The 19729-nt window shown below is 38.8% G+C and overlaps 1 protein-coding gene across 1 annotated transcript in view; it reads right to left on the reverse strand.

Annotated features, from left to right (window-relative positions):
• The window catches only part of USH2A (usherin), a 593484-nt gene that overhangs the window by 236177 nt on the left and 337578 nt on the right, over positions 1–19729 (reverse strand). Inside the window, exons 38-39 of the mRNA XM_075863335.1 lie at positions 4931–5081; positions 4662–4804 (exon numbers count right to left, since the gene is read on the reverse strand). Of these exons, the coding sequence (XP_075719450.1) occupies positions 4662–4804; positions 4931–5081 (294 nt within the window). The remainder of the gene's footprint in view (positions 1–4661; positions 4805–4930; positions 5082–19729) is intronic.

Genomic DNA, 19729 nt, shown 5'->3' on the forward strand with positions numbered 1-19729 from the left:
TAAAAATCATGTTTAATAAAAAGTAATTACAAAGTTGCAACAATCACACTGATTAACCCCTTAATGACTGCCGATACGTCTTTTCACGGCCGCCTGAATGGGTGCCCCATGTGGGCTGGAGCGGGTGCTCGGCTGTCTGATGACAGCCGGGCTCCTGCTCCAACGGTAGCGATCAGCGTTTCTTTCGACTGCGACCGTTTAACACCTCAGATGCCGCAGTCATTTGCAACTGCTGCATCTGAGCAGTTTGCAGAGGGAGGTCGCCGATGTGTTGCCATGGCAGCCAGGGGCATAACAAATGCCCCCAGGCCTGCCCTGGCCACATGCCTATTACGATAACCGCAAGGTGAATGGCGTAAAAAATAAATGTAAAAAGAAACGGCAAAATTGCTATCCCCCCAAAAAAAATAAAGGTTAATCAATTAGTCCAATGTACTCCTAAATGGTAGAAAGTCCCGCAAAAAACAAGCACTCATATGGCGACATCGACGGAAAAATATAAAAGTTATGGCTCTTGGAAAGCAAGTGTTTCTACTCTGCAAAAGTAGTAAAACATATAAAAACTATACATGTTTGGTATCGCCGTAACCGTACCGACCCATAAAATAAAGGGCGCATAATATTTACGCTGCATGATGAACGACATAAATTTACAGTGCATAGAACAATGGCTAAATTGCTGTATTTTATATCCCCCCCCCAAAAAAAAAGTAATAAAAGTTAAAGAAAATTCTATATACCCCAAAATGGCACCATTGAAAAACACAACTTATCCCGCAAAAAACAAGTCCTCATACAGCCATGTCGACGGGAAAATAAAAAAAAGTTATAGCACTTTGAATGTGACGATGGAAAAACGGAAAAAAATAACAAAACATGCTTTGAGGTGGCCAGGAACGAACATAACATATGTGTAACCTGTGCAGGGGCCCAGTAGATAAGAGAGACCACTGCTATTTACTGTTTATTAGATGTCATGTAAGAGATTGAGCTAATGAATCTCATGGCTCACAGATACTGGTGGATTGTTCGAGAGGAATAGGGGGTGCTCTATGGGGAACTATTGGAGAGCCGGGGCCCTCTGCTGTGTGTGTGTCCGCCACTGTTAGAGAAACTATTAGATTTTTAGTGTTTTGGAGCCCCATATTTATATAATATTTAGGTTACATTTTTCTCTCTTGGCCAACAATTTTGCGTACATGTAGTTAATTTTCTACCCAAAAATACTGCCAAAAAGTTGTCCTGGTCTACATTGTAGAAGTTTTTTTTTCTATAGGATGGACTAATTCAATCACATTGTAAAATAGATTTGATATTTTTGTATGTTACCGCTGCCCTTTACTGTAATGCTGTAGTCCTATACCTCAATGGTCCAATGTCTAATCAAATTTGTAAAATTTTCGTAAATTGCTGAAAAAACTAGAATATAAAAAGATGAATGTACTCCAATAACCATTTTCCTCATGTCCTTGTTGTATAAACTTGTTTTACAATCCATATCCGACCGTCTAACTCTGTGTTTTCCCTAGAGCATGGAGAAATTGCCTATAAAAATATATTCTGAATGATAGCTTGAAAGTTAAACTTTATTTGTGATCAAATTGGGTAAAACCTCCAAAATAGAATAGATTTGACATTTGTCTATTACACATTGCTAGATTGTTCCAGAGCATCCAAAACCACCCATAACATATAGTTTATAGTCACAGGGTCAGTATTAATGTACTGAACAGACAGGAAGGAGCGCAGTGTTACAATGCAGAGTTTCATGTAGTGGTGTAGATTAATGGTAGTTTTAATTGAATTAATTGGACAAAACTTTTTTTTTTTTTTTAATGTTTTAGCTATTTATTTAGTAATGTTTTTAAAAATATCTGGGGCAATATTGGAGACACACTTTCTTCCTGTATTGTGAATGTGCAGCAGGGTATGTATGCTTTATGGTAGCTGAAATGAATGGAAGTTAATGGTCAGAGAAACGTCAATAGACTAATACAGTCTACATGAAGTTATTGAGTATAGCCTCCTCCATCAGGGTTATGGGTAGTTACAGGGAAGATGACTACAGAGCCTTGTCTGTGTGGACAGTGTTACTATACTGTATTATTAAGACCTTATCTAGGCCACCAGTAGTACAATACAGCTGTAATTATATACCCTCTCATAATGAGCTGACTCTGCTCATTCTCTCCTAGTCTACACAGCAAAACTGACAAGTGAGCTGCAAAACAACAGTAAAAAAATAAAAGTCTATTTTGACTGCTCTAATGGCCAGTGTGAAAACTAAAATATTTGAAGAAATGTTTAGGCCTAGTTAACACATGGTATTTTGCAGGCAGATAAAAATCTGCCTCAATATCCCTTCAGGAATTTCGAAGCAGATTTTGACCTGCCTGCACTTTCTTGCCTCTGTTTTTGCGGGGATTTTCGCCGTGTTTTATGCCCGCAGCCATTGAGCACTGTGGGCAAATAATGCCACGAAAAACACTTTCTCTGCCTCAAAGGAACTGCGGCAAGCCACCCGGTAAAAAACCCGCCTCCGCCTCCCACTTAAAGAGGCTCTGTCACCAGATTTTGCAACCCCTATCTGCTATTGGAGCAGATAGGCGCTGCAATGTAGATTACAGTAACGTTTTTATTTTTTAAAAACGAGCATTTTTGGCCAAGTTATGACCATTTTTGTATTTATGCAAATGAGGCTTGCAAAAGTCCAACTGGGCGTGTTTAAAAGTAAAAGTACAACTGGGCGTGTATTATGTGCATACATCGGGGCGTGTTTACATCTTTTACTAGCTGGGCATTCTGACGAGAAGTATCATCCACTTCTCTTCACAACGCCCAGCTTCTGGCAGATCACGCTGTGACGTCACTTCCCCGGGTCCTGCATCGTGTCAGACGAGCGAGGACACATCAGCACCAGAGGCTACAGATGATTCTGCAGCAGCATCGGCGTTTGCAGGTAAGTCGATGTAGCTACTTACCTGCAAACGCTGATGCTGCTGCAGAATCAACTGTAGCCTCTGGTGCCGACACGATGCAGGACCTGGGGAAGTGACGTCACAGCGTGATCTGCCAGAAGCTGGGCGTTGTGAAGAGAAGTGGATGATACTTCTCGTCAGAACGCCCAGCTAGTAAAAGAAGTAAAAACGCCCCGATGTACGCACATAATACACGCCCACTTGGACTTTTACTTTTCAACACGCCCAGTTGTACTTTTGTAAGCCTCATTTGCATAAATACAAAAATGGTCATAACTTGGCCAAAAATGCTCGTTTTTTTAAAAATAAAAACGTTACTGTAATCTACATTGCAGCGCCTATCTGCTGCAATAGGAGATAGGGGTTGCAAAATCTGGTGACAGAGCCTCTTTAAGTCAATGGGAGGCAGTTTCTGACTTTTTTTGGTGCTGATTCAGACGCGGTTTCTGCTGCAAAATCAGTGCCAAAAAAACTGTGTGTGAACTGGGCTTTAAAGTGGATAATCACACAAAAAAAAACACCAAAATTACATAAAAAGTTTATTAAAAAAAAACAAAAACCTGATTTTAATGATATGTAATTATTTTAAGATACAGTACATTCCCTTTAAATAAAATTTCCATGTAACTTAGGCCCCATGCACACTAACGTATTTTTGCGGCCGCAATTCACCCGCAAATCTGTGGGTGAATTGCGGCCCCATTAATTTCAATGGGCCCATGCACATGACCGTGGTTGTCCAGGCTCATAGAAAATAATGCACGGCCATGTGCACGGTCAATCAATATCTGATTGGTGGGGGTCCGACTGGGGATCAGCTGTTTAAAAGGGGCTGCGGCTCTCGTACGAGCGCTGCTTCCCCTTCATTCCTTATCTGCTTGTACTGTGAAACGCTGATACACTTGTAGAGGCAGTTCACATTATTACAGACGCCTTCTCCCATTTACTTGAATTGGAGAAGGTTGTAATACTGTGATCCACCGCTACTAGTGTGTCTGCAATTTACAGTACGAGCAGATAAGGAATGAATGTAGGCAGCGCTCATACATGTCGCGACCCCTTAAAAACAGCTTAACGGGAGTCGAACCCCCACCAATTTGATATTAATATCCAATCCTTAGGATAGCCCATCAATTTCTTATGACCGGACAACCCCTTTAAAAGGTCATTTTAAAAATAGCTATCCCTCTTTACATTTTTTTCATGGTCTCCAAATTCTAGGTCTCCAAATTCTAAACCATAATGTGCAGTATCACCCGGCCTACAAACTTTTCCTTGCCATACATACATGATATCCTTGTTGCCCAAAGCTTAGTACATATTCCCGAAATATGGCCAGAGCCAGGTCACCATGTCTTTCTGCCTTGGCATATTATCAATCCTACATCTATCCTACAATGGCAGCTTAATACACTTTTTGAGATTGACCCTCAGTTAGTCAGTAAAGGGTTATTCCTTGATCATGGTGTTATGCATAAAAAGTTTTGCATTTGCATGGCTGCTACTGCTTCGGTTCTTTACGATTGGTAAGTTTTATTGTGTTGGAGTTGGATAACCCTGTCTCTGTTATGTCTGTAGTGGGAATACCCCTTTAAGTTCTTTTTTTTTTTTACCCAAACGTACTTGATCCCGTCTGTAACTCTGAAATGCTAACTAAACATTTGACCTTGAGTTTTGACTTACTGTCTTGTTCTGTAGACACATTAGTCCATTTGCTGTAGGTATAGCCATATGCATTGGAGGCAATGATCCGGAGTTCGTATGTGGTATATGGTTGAAGATTCTTAATAGTATAAATGAAGGAGGCGCTGGGGCCCGAAAACACACTAGGAAGTCAAAAGAAAAAAAAAATATATTCTTTATACTCATAAAACACACCCCAAAAAAAAAAAAGCAAAAACATCTATTGAAGACAATATAAGAAAAAAAGAAAAATGTAAAATTTTGCTTACTCTGTGATTTTGTTGGTGGGATTTGTCAATCTCATCTGGAGTCGATAGTTGGGTAAGCCAGGAGCGTTATTTCGAACTGGTGAAGACCAGACAACCTGAAGACTGGTCGGGTTGGCAGATGAAAGCCTCGGAGGCAGGACACCATCTGGAGCTGTCGGAAAACATGGATGAATTAGAGCAGAGAAAACTGTGGGGAACATATGTTAGATAGAATTAAAATGCTCCATATACTGGAAAAAACTTTTCCTCGGGATCAACAGCGATGTTAATATGGACCATTTAATTTAATGTTTCACTGCTCAACTACCTCCGTACAAAATCTTATTTCAGCATTACCACCGGGCTAACAGGGTTAACATAACACTAAAATGTAGCTTCTTACCTATAGCAACAATTTTATTCTTCATGCAGATAAACCTTACTTTTATGGTACATTACATTTAAAAGGTAGCTTTTTAATGCAAACTAAGCAAACAGTAAATATATGATGTAAATTATGTGCCTGGAGAAAATCTGTTCCTTTTTTCTGTCCTTATGTTCTCAATTCATGACACAACCACCAAATGTATAATTACAGATAACATCTGTGTGACGGCCGTATAGAATGGACCATCGTGACTAAATAGCGAGGTGCAGAACAGGTAAAGTTTGGGGTTATTACTGTTCGTACTGGACTACAGTATGTACATGAAAAACATCTATTAGATCTAATAGCAAATAAAAGTATTACTGGGGCTATAATAGAAGGGTAATGCTGTAAAAAAAACCTTAAAGGCTATGGACACCTTTGCACTGATATTTTTTTTATTGTTCATTTGCTTCCTAAATGCAAAATGAAGCAACTTTCTAATTAGTCTTCATTAAAAATGTCCAATTATCTTGTTGCTGTAGGGTCTGTGCAACTGTAGTACACAGCTGGGTATGCTGATGCTTCTGACATAGATCTAACAGTGCACTGCTCATGGCTGGAGTCGGCTCAGGGCTGACAATCTTTTTGCTGTACTGGGAGCCTGCTCTCTCTGCTCTAGACAAAAGTAGAAAATAGTGATCCCCTCACCATGCACCAGGTACTTTGTAGACACCATGCTTGAAATCCAATACGGTGCTCTGGACAAATACACTGCATCGGTAGCGGACATATCAAATAAAGAAAATAGAGAAAATAACGTCCAGCACTCGATCCAGTATAAAAACTAAAAAGATTTCCTCTGAATAAAACAAGTAAAAAACTTTCCTAGGAAGGCTGCTTATGCGTTTCAAACATAATGTTCTTAGTCATAGCAATGACTAGGAACCTCAAGTTCGAGACAAGTAAGTGTCCTTTTTAGGAAAGTTTTTTACTTGTTTTAATCGGAGGAAATAATCCTTTTTGTTTTTATACTGGATCGAGTGCTGGACGTTATCTTCTCTATTTTCTTTTCTCTGCTCTACCATTACATTCTTGCAGAGTAGCACAGTGTCAAGAGATACCACTAAGGAGGGGGTTAAGGTAGAGAAAGCAGAATCAGAGTTTAGATAAAGAGGGGAATACCCACTGCAGTCTGCAGGGGAAGGTGGAATCATACAGGCTGTATCAGTATGGCGAAGAGAGAAACACAGTAGAATCTGCAAGGTCAGGGGTGAGATCACACACAAACACACAAGCAGCATTTGTGTCAATGTATGTACAGTAGAGAGATCACACAGGCTGTAAAAGATGGATGGAGAAAGCAGTACAGTAATGAAGCTGTGCTGATACATGGGAGCTAGTGAAGGAAGCAGCATCCTTGACACACAGAACTAGGAGCAGAATGTAAATTTTTTTTATTTACCATGTCACTATATTAATAGAGAACCCTGAACCCTCACAATAAATTGATACTGTCACTTTTCTGCTTATGTTGGGGTAGAGGTCAGTAGTTATCTCATTATCAGAATAAGAGAAGATTACAATGAAAGGTAACACCACCATTATAACACTGAAGGCAGATAACACATCACACCAATAATAATAATAGATGATAAGTTCAGTTTAGCTTCTCCTCCCCCTCCATACACAGTGACTGCTCCACTTGTCACAGAGCATGCTCACAACACTCTCCCAAAGACCAGCTGGGACTAAAAAAATTGTCACTGGCTGGTTTATTTTATTTTAAAGGTGAGTAAATCAGTATGTTTAATTTTACCACTTGCAAATTTTTTTGAAAGCCTGGAAAACCCCTTTTAAATGCAATTTATTGTATTGCAGGGGAAACGAAAACATTACACAGTGCCCATTGAAATGAATGGCTTTCCAAACCAGAAGGTCACATGTGCTATTTCTCTCTCATCTAATGCATAAAGTGCATTTATTGCCATAGATTCTTAAAACTTTTATAAAAATGTATGCTTTATCTAAAAACAAAAATATTTGCATATAACAAAAGCTCTAATGAACAGATCTATTCCATTCCTAATCAACACTGACAAATATGTTCAGAAATGCAAAAAAAAGTTGTAAATAAACAAAAAAAATTTCACTAAACTGAAACCTAAGAAATCCAAGCTTTGGCGAGTTTGTACCAGAAAAAAAAATAAAAATCTTTATAAGTGATATCTACTATAAAAGAAAGTTACAATTACTTGTAGAATTTTTTTTTTTTTTAGTTAGATTAGTTCTCCCAGGCTACAAATGGGCATTACTTTACCAGTGAAGATGGTTCTCAAGGTACTTTCCCCAGAGAAGGAAGAAAATGAGCTCCTGACATAGACTGTGTTTGAACTCTGTGTATTTCCCGATTATTTATTTTGTATCTCTAGCGTTCATGAAATATTATCCACACACAATTCCTCTGAGTAACCGTCAAGATGTTTTTGCATCTGCCAGAGTGGATACCGACATGATTCCCCTCTATCAATGTACAATGAAGAGCGTTGATGAGAAATGAAAGCCTACGAGGAGTAGCCCTAACGGGCGTACTTGAGAGATGCAGATACCAGGCAGACTATGAATACACATGAAATAAATGGCACCACAATGTGTGCTCTTGATAAACTGGGTCATTGCCGAATATCTTCCTTCAGAGTTTAATATAGGAATCAGTGTTGAAATTGAGTTGTGCCAACAAATAATTCAAGTCCTGGCTGGATATTGTTGCTACGGAGGCGCCGAGCATTTTTCACTAGATTCCCATCTGTAGTGATTCGGCTGTGTCATTACATGACTAGGGATTGAAAATGGCAAGAGATATGCCGGAGCGCAACTTATTTTTCCTGAAATTTATCAGTTTGCGAGGAGCAGGGATTTTTTTTTTTTTAAACTTTCATTGTACTATGTTTCGTATTGATCTGCCTTCCAGATAGATATGTTGACTTCACGTTCGAAGTTGGGAATAGCTCGGGCCATAATAATAGATCATTCATTGCTTTTTGTATTAGCTACTAAAGATAGAAGTTCATAGATATACTGGTGTGTTGTATTTAGGATTATTTATGTATAGTGCCTTATAGGGGTGAGTTGAAAAAGAAAAAAAAAAAAGTACAATAGCAAATAAAAGGAGGTAATGTAAAAATATCACACCTTGTGTAGAGTCCACACAGTTGTGTAGAGTTCACACAGTTGTGTAGAGTCCACACAGTTGTGTAGAGTTCACACAGTTGTATAGAGTCCACACAACAGGATCTTCGGTCCTTTATGGCAAAACCCAACTCCATAATAGTAGGCACGGTTTGATCTTTGCTATAACCGGACCCATTATGGTGTTGGGTTTTCCCATCTAGGACCGAAGGGCCTGTTAGTAGCCCCCTTTTCATGACCCTTGGGCCGATTCCTAATTCCCTTTCTTACTAATATTGAAGAAAATTACTGAAGAAAGGTCCTCTACTTAACAGCAAAGGGAATGGGACCAACCAGGACAGAAACCCTGTTATCCAAGGACCCCATAGCAGCCGCATATGTTATTTGCCAACATATACTTATTATCAACCTCATTCCTATACAAATTGGATAGGAAACTTAATGATAGTGACTTAATAATAAGTTCCTCACTGAAAATCCATGACAATTACAGTAAAATGCATGTGGATAGGGTTCTCAAAACCCCATCCAGATGTAGTGTATACAAAATCAAATCAGTGCCGAATTCAGGACATGCTGCGGACTTCCGAATTCACAGCATGTCAATTTTGTCACGAATATTCACCATTTGCAAGATCTGTTGCAAGTTTGAGACAAATGTTATAGTGGACAAATCCGTGTACCAATTTATTTATTTATTTTAAATTAAACTAGATCTACAATCCGTACTGATGATTTCCATAATTTATCTGTATAGGGGACAGAACTCCAATTCCTCTGACAAAGAGCTCCAAATCTCCTTCATCCCTTCAGTGCTAGAATTAAAGGGATTATCTGGGCTTTATTAAAAAAAATGGCGCTAGCGTAAAATCACTTTTACACTAAACTACACCATACAGCGGTAACAGTAATATATATATATATATATATATATATATAGTCTTTTTTTAAAAGATAACCCCTTTAAACTTTACAATTCCTACTAACTGTGGCCACCACTAGAGGGAGCTTACTCAAAGATAAAAGGGGGCATAGATATACTCAAAAAAACCCACTAAAACAGGCCCTACTTACTAAATGGGCAGGTAGACACCAGTTCCCAACAGGACGCGGACAAGTCAAAAATGCTACAGAGGGTGAGGACTCAGGTGCATTAAATAGTATTATACACTCCCCCTAGTCTTGACAGGAGTGGCTGCTCAGTGTTAGCACTGCACACAACCAAAGCTTCAATTAATGTGCCAGTCGCAATGCGTAGCGTATCTTGACGTGGGTTGCGAGCTTGCGTATTTTGGCCAAAATAACAACTAATACCTCATGTTTATCATGGATACTTTTTCTGTGTACACTTTTTTCAGGAAGCAGCCAGGCCTTATAATGATGGGAGAGCATGGTGTGCCAGTGTCTGGTGTGGCGTGCAGAGCAGCCCGTCTGATCTAATAGAATGGGCGTGACTAATAGGCTGTGATCTGACAAGATACGCTATGTCTTGCGACTGGCATGGATAGGGGATACATGTTTGATCGCTGGGTGTTCCGACCGCTGGGACCCCCAGCAATAAGGAGAAAGGGGAACTAAAAGTCCACCGAAGTGGACGCTTGTGCGCATGCGTGATCTGCACTCCATTCATTTCTATGGGGCTGCCGGACACACAAGCTGGACACTGAACCCGGTAGTCCCAAGCTTCTCATGGGGGCCTTTTGGTTCCCTGTTCTCCTTATCGCCGGGGGTCCCAGTGGTCGGACCCCCAGCGATCACACATGTATCCCCTATCCTCTGGATAGGGAATACGTGTGTTTTGTGGCACAACCCCTAGATGGAATTAACGTTGAACTTAATGGGAGAAATCTGTCTTCTTTAAACTCACCCTAGTGGTGTCTCAACACAGCCAGAAGATTAGCAACTAACTCTATAACTATGTAAAGTGAAGAAGGAGCTCTGTAACAGACAAACTGAGCTTCAACTACTGTAAAAATATATATTATAAAATGAATCAGCACTAAATTTTGGATCTACTTAGATTATAAAAAATGATACAGTTGGTAACTTTGAAGGAGTCGCTTACGATAAGTATCTTTTTTTTATTTATAGAATTCCCCAATATATGTGCATGTTAACCAAGGGTTAAACTACATATGCACGTATACGGTATGACTTATTACAACATTTTCTATTCCTGATAAGCTTTTTAAATGTAATCCATATCATAACAGATGAAACACACAACACTCAAGGAAAAATGTGATCCACTGTATCAAATATATCAATGAATGTGCTAAATATCCACACCTCAATATATCACAGGTAAAACTAATTGTACAACTAAGGTTAAGGGTATCTTCACACGACAAAACGAAAAACGGCTGTAAAATACAGAGGAAAAGGGAAAACAACCTCTGATTTTCAGCCGTTTTTTTAAGCATCAAGTTTTTTTTTATGCGTTTTTTTTACGGCTGTTTTTCTATTGAAACAACTAAAAAAGGCTCCAAAAAAAGCTCAAGAAGTGACATGCACTTTTTTACAAGGTGTTTTTTTAAGCGCCGTTTTTACCAACGGCCACGTTAAAAAAACGTCCTGTGGGAACGAAAAGCTGTTTTTCCCATTGAAATCAATGGGCAGACGTTTGGAGGCGTTCAGCTTCCGTATTTTCAGCCATTTTTCGGGGGGTTTACGGCCCGAAAAACAGCTGAAAATAAGCCGCGTGAACATACCCTTACTATTCATGTCATGGTTGGTATGGCTGATTACTTTTATATATCGTAGGTAAATACTGAACAAGTATATACAGTAATTTGCAAAACTAGTCAAACCCTTTAGAAATGAACCGATTTTTCTGGATTTCAAATACACAAATTGTTCCAGACTGAATTTTTATTGCAGATTAAAAAAAAAAATATATATATATATATATATATATATATATATATATATAGAATTAAAAACCTGAAAAAGGTTGCTATAGTTTTTTCTTAAATTATACACAAAATATGTTTTAAAGAAATTAGTTAAAATCAAAAGTTTTATATTTCCTGAAAAAAATCAGGCAAAAAATGATGCCTTATACAGTGTATGACCAAAACCACCCTGCTTTTTTCTCATTGACTTGCCCTCTGGTAACTCTAAAGACTTTACAGACAGTTCTTAGGATTTATTTTTTCCTAAATAAGCCCCTTGAGACTTTGTACACGTGTTGGGTAAGTTGGATTTTGCTGGAGGCTTGAATGCTTTAGTTCAACATGGAGAATTTTAGAGAAAGCTCAAAAATAACTAAACTTCTCTTCAACATCAGTACATTTTCAATATAAATGGTTGCAAATATAAAAATTACTATTTATGTTTTGTATTGTTTGTATTTATTGCTCTAGAAATTTAATAAATGAATACAACATTTGATAAATTCTCATATGAAAGTTTTTGTAAAACGATAGGTTTGGCGCTAGGTATGTAAATGATCCCACTCACAAAAAAGTCACATAGTCTCATATCTTTTTTATTTATGAACAAATTTTAATGCTATAATACACTAAATAGGTGCTCTTTTGGCCTCGTCGGGTGAATGCTGTGCCCTATGGACATGTTTAACGTATACGCCGGGATCCAGTATACGGTAGACAAGCACTGCAAATGCAGTGTGAAAAGGGCGTTACATGTAAGTAACTAGAGCCGTAAGAAAGAGGACATGTAAAAATAAAATAATCCTGCCCCATACACAATAATTGGTGGTTGGACCATAATGTAGCCATAATAAAAACCACCTGAAAATGAACTAAACAAAAACAAATGAGCAAATAAATTAGTTATATACAATCGAAGACAAAGTCGGACTGGCCCACCAGTCACTGGACTCTTCGGTGGACCCAGGCTCCAACACAATAATCAGTCCAAAAAGGTCCAGCAGAAGACAACCCCATTTGGATGTGACTTAGGAGCCAATCACTTACCACTAGGGTCTATTTCTTATGGCATAATTCACAAATAACCTATTAGATCTTATTGATTATATGTTGTGCATGTACAATGATAATAACAAAGATTACAATGAAATTAAAAGTTGACGTGCACATGTTCGGAGTAGATGGAGGGTGGTCCTTAATTTTGTTCTCTTGTGGGCCCAAAATTTTTTACCAAATAATTTTATAAAAAAATCCCTTAACATTCTCTTGGAATTACACAATAATAATTCTTTAGTCATTTTTTTATCATCTTGGAAAACAAAAACAACTATCTTTTTTAAAGGATATTGTACAACTTTGAACCTCATTTTTTGTAATAATTTTTTTTAACGTGATTTAAAGCAACTTTTACATTTTCTTAATTTATTTTTTTCTTTTTTAAGATACAGCTTCGGCGTATCCTATAGACAAGGAAGCTGTTTCGTTCCATCAAAGCCCACTCAGTTAGATCAACAGGACTGACGGCTCTAACATGCAGGATCCAGTTAGTAACGAACACAAGTTCATCAACTTGTTATTAGCTAGACCAGCTTTCAGTCGAACCGTCAATCTAGCTGACCTGACGGACTGTGACAGAATGATAGTGTCTATGTAAACAGGATACATAGAATCTGTAGCTTAAAAAGTAAAAAAATATTGAATTAAAATTAAATTTAAAAGTTGCTTTAAATCACCTTAAACATAGATTTACTAATTTTTTTAAATATATATATATATATATATATATATATATATATATATATATATATAAAATTGGGTTCAAAAGGTGTACATAGTCTTTAAAGAACAAAACACTAAAAAAAATTAAACATAATTACAAATATTAATATTTATTTTCTTCAATCTGATGGAGCATAAAACTTATACTTCTAGTTATAAAAGGCTATAGTCCTTCTACTAATGGTGCGTTGTCTTTTTTATATCTCTGATGTCTATTTTTTCCTTTGATGCTGTTTCAGAAAAAAACAAAAACACAGTTCACCTAAAAAATAAAAAAAAATAAAAGAAAAAGTCTGGAGGCAAAATAAAGTGTATTTAAAATTTATATAGTGTGGAATGCCTTTGTTTTGAACTTGAGCAGACAGGAAAACTTCACTATTTTCTATGCCATCTGACTCTATCCTCATTTGTTCTTCTGTGTTCTGCTGATTACTATGCAACAATGTCTTCTACTCGTGGTTCCATTATTTAACTACATGCACGGTCATAGTTGACCCTTTCTGATCAATTGCCAATCCATACAGGTTTGACTGATAAAAGAGCCAATTAGATTTAAGCAAATTAAGGGACATCACCAATGTCAACCGGTTATTAAACGGATACTGAATTCTGTGAATACCAAATACAAAAAAAACCAGACCTATTACCGGTATAAAAATATAATATAAACCTGTTGCTGGTGTTCTATGGATTTTATTGCATGAAGTATATGCATAATATACAGTACCTGTCCTAACTTGTCCAGAATAGAGTAGCATGATCATGTCTAAAAAATCCAATACATGGGTCTAAGCTGCAATACCAGATACAGCCTATATACAAGAATGGCGCTGTTTTTTTAAAATCATTTATTGTTTTCTTCCTGTTGCTTATATAGGCGCCTACATATTCTGGAATGCTGTAAAGGGATTATCATAAGTCTAATTTCACACAATACCATAGCAGCTGTCAAAAATAATTTAATATATTTATATGTGTGAACCTAAAAGTGCTTAATATCTACTGCTATGGACAGGTGTAACTGGAGCTCACAGAACTGCTGAAACAACAGCTTACAGGGGGGGGGGTGGCTATTCTTTTCTAAGTCTTCTAGTCTATGACTTTGCATTCAGCTGTTACAAAGGCGGACGTGACAAAACTTGATGACATTGTATTCCTTTTGGCTAAAGATACATACTAAGGATGAGCTTGGGATTCTGTATGTTACCATATGTAGAATGTTTATGTTTGCAAGTTTTGAGGGTAACAACTACTCTCATTTTCCTATAAATAAAGATGGATCCGCCCCCTAGGGCAGAGACTGTTTTGAACACCGACGGTGCGTGTCATGGTCTCTCCGGCCGGCCTCTCTCAGATCCACTAGGGTCTATTTCCAGTGAGAGAGCATTCATTAATTTGGAACTCGTAGACAAATGCAGATAATGTCCAAAGTTAACGGACAAAGTAAATTCTGCATCTAAATAACCTATCAATATATTGAGTGTGGGAGGAAACCGGAGATCCCCGGGGAAAGCCATAGAAATTCCATGCAGATGTTGCCCTTGGCTGGATTTGAAACCAGAACCCGGCGTTGCAAGGCAAGAGTCCTAGAGCTGAGAGACCATGGGTTATCATTCCGGCAGATCGCTACGCGCCTAGGCCGAGATGTCAGCACTGTTCAGCGTTGCATATCCCGGAGGTTAGGAGAACAACAACGAATGGGAGTGACAGCAGGAGGTGTACAGAGGTGAACCTCTGCATGGACGGATCATCTGATTGGAAGAATGGCGTATAGTGATCCATTCTGTACTGCAAGTGAAATTGGACGTCACATCCATAGCCTAGGACGGCAACAAGTGTCGACACAAAACATCAGAAGGCGTTTGCACGACATTGCGCTTCGAGCCAGATGTCCAGCTACAGGTGTTTCAGTAACCACAGGCCACCGCTCTTAAAGTGCATCATGGTGCACAGCAAGACAGCAATTGGGGCTGGAATGGAGATATATCCTCTTCAGCGATGAGTCCCGCTTTTGTCTCAGATGCAACGATAGCCGGAGATTGGTCTGGAGACCACGTGAGCAACGCCATGATGAGGTCTTCATAAGGGAACATCACACTGGTCCTACTCCCGGGATTATTTTGTGCGGTGGCATAATGTACGGCAGTCGGACCCCTCTAGTCTTCATTTGAGGTACACTAACCGCTCGGTGTTACATTGATTTGGTCGGGGAATCAGTGGTATGGCCATTTCTCCAAAGTGTCCCAGAAGATGTTTTTTTTTTTTTTAACAGGACAACACCAGGCCGCATGTTGCTCATGCTATTGTAAGCAGCCTGCGTGGCCTAAACGTGCTACTGTGGCCTGCAGCATCTCCGGACTTGTATGTATATATTTATAGTATTGTCAATCATTGCACCATATATATGATATAGTATTATTATAGTAATTTTTTTCTTGAAATAATTTGGATGCAATAAGACTATTTTACTACAAATTTTATGTTATTTTTAACTTGCTTGACATGAATCTTTGACACTACCTGCACAATAGAATAGGATTAAAATTCCCAATTTTCATCTGAATGATGATACAGGAAAGCTCTGTGCATGAATAAGAATGGTGTAGGTTTATTAGAAGGATTGTTCACTTCTTACAGATTCATTTATTATTCATTTTGATATGATCACGCTGGAAGAGAAGACATCATTGAGCATTTGTATTAATAACACTCAGCCATAATGTAAATCTAGTTATGAACACCTATTCACATTAATGCCACATGGTTTCTGCATGATTCCCTTAAATGATGATAATATACATCCAGGCCATTAAATAAAAGAAAGCATGAGCTGGAGCCAATTTACCTAATGATCTATACGATTAACTTATCGCAAGGTCATCAAATAAAAAATGTCATTCAGAAGTTATTTAACTTTATTAACGGCAATAAACAGCAATGCAAATATGTTGGCCGTCCTTATGATTTGTGCTTTATCCACAATTATTTCCTGTCTAGTATAGGAAACCCATTTTGAAATACCCTATGAGGGAATTCTGAGTTTATTCAGGGAAGTCCCTCATTCAGGCTCTCTAGCAATTAGCAGGAGCAAGATTGTGTACAATTGGTGCCTCTTTCTCTCTGGAGGACCCAGCACATCCATGCATTGCACAGAAAGCCCATTGACTTCAATGGACACGGTGTAATGCTTCATTTCTCCAGTGGTGGCACTGCAGGAGGACAAGCAAGCTTACTTCTGGGTTGGATCTGCAAATTACTATTGATTGCTTGGATCCAAGAGGCTAGAAACCATTTTTTTTTTTTAGGGGGACAAAAGGGGAATGTCCAAAACAGACAAACCTTTATTATATTGGAACAATTATAATATTGGACGGATCTCTATACAAAAAGACTTTGACAAAATCAATTACAAAAATAATAAAAAAATCTGTGGGTACAGTTCATTGAAAAAAAACTAGTATACAGGAATCAAAACCTACCCATACCTAGAGAGGTACTTTTACATTAGGGAAGATGCCCTAATCGTAGAACTAAGTGGGTATAACCCCCCTGAATTGGTGATAGATAAAACAATAGGGTAATAGTAAGGGGCTCCACTCCCACCCAATTGCTTCAGTTCATTCAGAATTGCTGAGACTATTTTAACACTTATTGTGATTGAATCAGCATGTTAAAGGGAAGGTGTCACGAAATTTTTTTTTTTATATAATATTGCTTTTAGTATGTTATTAAAATACATTTTATTTATTTTTGTTCTTCTGTTGTACTTTTTACTTTTTTCTTACTTTTTCTTCCCTATGGGGGCTGCCATTTTTTTTCATCTCTGTATGTGTCGATTAACGACACATACAGAGATGGAATATGGCACATACATCCCATAGAGAATGCAAACGGGAGCCGTTCCATTCACTATAGCGTACGCCGTCTTGTGGGAACAGCGCATGAGCCGCTCCCACACAGACCAAAAGGAAGGTCTTCGGCAGAGCGAAATCCGGCGCCATTTTCATGTGGACCAGAAGCCGCGGCCGGACAGTAAGATGACGACTTCCGGTCGCGGCTTCCGGTCCACAGCGAAAACGCAAGGTATAGGAGCGGAGGCGGCAGCGGCGGCAGGAGCAGGTAAGTTATGTTTGTGTATGTGATGTGTGTATTATGTGTTATACTGTCTGATTACCACTGTATTTAATTCTCCTACACTTTGCATTCGCTCAGAAAATGGCGGCACACAGTGTAGGAGGTTTGAAGATTCAACCCCCTCCTTCTCCTGGCACTAGCCAGGATAAGGGAGGAGGGATTGTGTGAGGACACTAGAGCGAGTGTTTCTACCCCAAATTTGCAGCATAAAGCAATGAGGTTGCTTTACCACATGCCAATGCTGCAATTTTGGGAATTGCTCCCTCTAGTGACCAGCACATGGAAATGTTATAAATTAGAATCTAATTTATAATATTTCCTGACTTGTGAAAAAATTAAAACAATGTGTAATCACTTATATACTAACTGTTTAACTGAAAAAAAACAAAAAACATTTCTAGCGACACATTCCCTTTAAGGTGTCTGCCCACATGAGAGAGCCCCTTTAATTTCCAGTTTAACATAGGACCACTCTTAATTCTGCAGGACTACCAGTTCCTAGAAAGGAAATGGGAGTGGCTGAGCAGACAAAGGGTGTGATCCTTGATAATGTACATGTGGGCACTTTGTTGGGTGTGATTTGGTAAATACTATATATTTTACTAGTTGACGTTGCAATTTTCTTTAGCATAAAACAAAGTTCTGTGTTATAAACTGCAACTGGACATGATGAGTTGATGGTATTTCATGTAGGTCGATATTTCCTTTGAAAAGGAATCTAGGACTGCGGGATTTGGATGGTGACTTTCCTACATTTTGACAAAAATGACTATATTTGCTGTTCAGGTGCATGTTTTTCTCCGTAGGGGGCAGTATTATAGTAGTTATTTCTGGTAGAGTAACGATATTTACCAAAGTAGGTCCGATGGCCTCGATAAGTCATAAATGTGCTTAGTCACTTCCTTCCTCCACTACTTTTGGTAGGTCATAGAAAGCACATTACCCAGTAGGGGGCAGCAATGAGCACAGGTGAAAGCTTCTCCCATTGTAAAGAGAATAAAAAATTAAATATATTCTGAGGTACGATGGATAGGTCACCTCTGGGACCCTCACCTTTAAGAACAGGAGTTCCATGACTCCCATTTACCGATTCTGGCTGGCCAAAGTAGATTGTGTGAGGCCATCTCTATTGAAGTTTTTGGGATTTACGGAAAGAGCCATAGACCAACATAGGGGGACGCACACAAGCACAACCTTTCCATTGACTTCTTTGGGGCTGGTGGAATCTGCAAACAGGGGTCATGGGACCTCTGTTCTCCAGATACATTACGGTCCCAGGGGTAGGGTCCTGAACTTATTAAGCATTTATAGCATATTGTTTCCTGTGGATATGTCAAATTGTTTAGGATGGGAATATCTTATTAATACCAGAAGTGACTGGAGCTGCCCTGATATTGTATACTATGTACTGTACAAAGCAAACACTATTACAGAATGATGCAAGCTTTATGTAAGGATTTTCTTTTTTTTTTTTTAACTTAGCCATGTTAAATAACACAGTAAAGTGATATTACCCTCAAATTATAGAGCTAATTGCTACTGGATGCTGATGGCTGCAAATTCTATTAACGCACTTTGTAAGGTGAGTAGATCTAATCAGCGGAAGTTCATAATTGTCTACAACCAAGGTTGGCACAAGTGCAACGCCTATGCGTTAAAGTTAATCATAGTGATAGTCTATGGAGTCAATAAATAACATTTTTCTTATACATTTACCCGAAGATAAAATGTTCCTTAAAAAAACTTTAATACTACATAGTGTCATAATAGGTTTAGATGTAGCAGAGCTGATTTTGGGGCATTTGTGCATTGTGAAAATGCTCAGTTAAGATAATGCGGTAGGTGTGGATATAGGTCTATGTATTACCACAAATAATATATCTATACTAGATAGCACAAAGATTACTCAGCTCTGCTACATCTCAGAAACTAACCTACACCAGAAGAACTCAAATGATTTGGAAAACTCACAATTGTAACGTCTATGGCCATGGACGAGCAAGTTCCCCGCGGCATCTCCCTCCTGGGAGATGCCGGCACTCACTTCCTGGTCCAGACACTGTCTCCCGCAGGACGAGCGTGCCCGCGCCTGCACGGCCTTGAAGGGCCAGTATGCGCACAGTTGCAGAATACTGCAATTAGCCCAGAATGCTTCGGGACTATAAAAGGGGCTCTGCCCTCTCGACCTTGCCTGAGCGTTGTTGTGTTACCTAAAGTTTGTCCTTGCAAATGGTCTCCTAGTGTTTTCCAGTTCCCAGTGTTACCAGTTCCTGCTGCCTGTACTCTGTATCCTGTGCTTTCGTGCCTCTGTGCCGTCAAGAGTTGGAGTAGTGTTGTGCCCTCCGCTGAATCCATTGTGTCGCACCCGGCCAGGTGTCTGTCTACTATCAGAGCCTCATCTTAGCCTGAATCTACGGCTAGTGTCTACATTGCCTCAGGTACCCTTTCTGAACTATA

This window comes from Rhinoderma darwinii, chromosome 4 (assembly GCF_050947455.1).
Source record: "Rhinoderma darwinii isolate aRhiDar2 chromosome 4, aRhiDar2.hap1, whole genome shotgun sequence".
In the NCBI taxonomy this organism is placed as follows: Eukaryota; Metazoa; Chordata; class Amphibia; order Anura; family Rhinodermatidae; genus Rhinoderma; species Rhinoderma darwinii.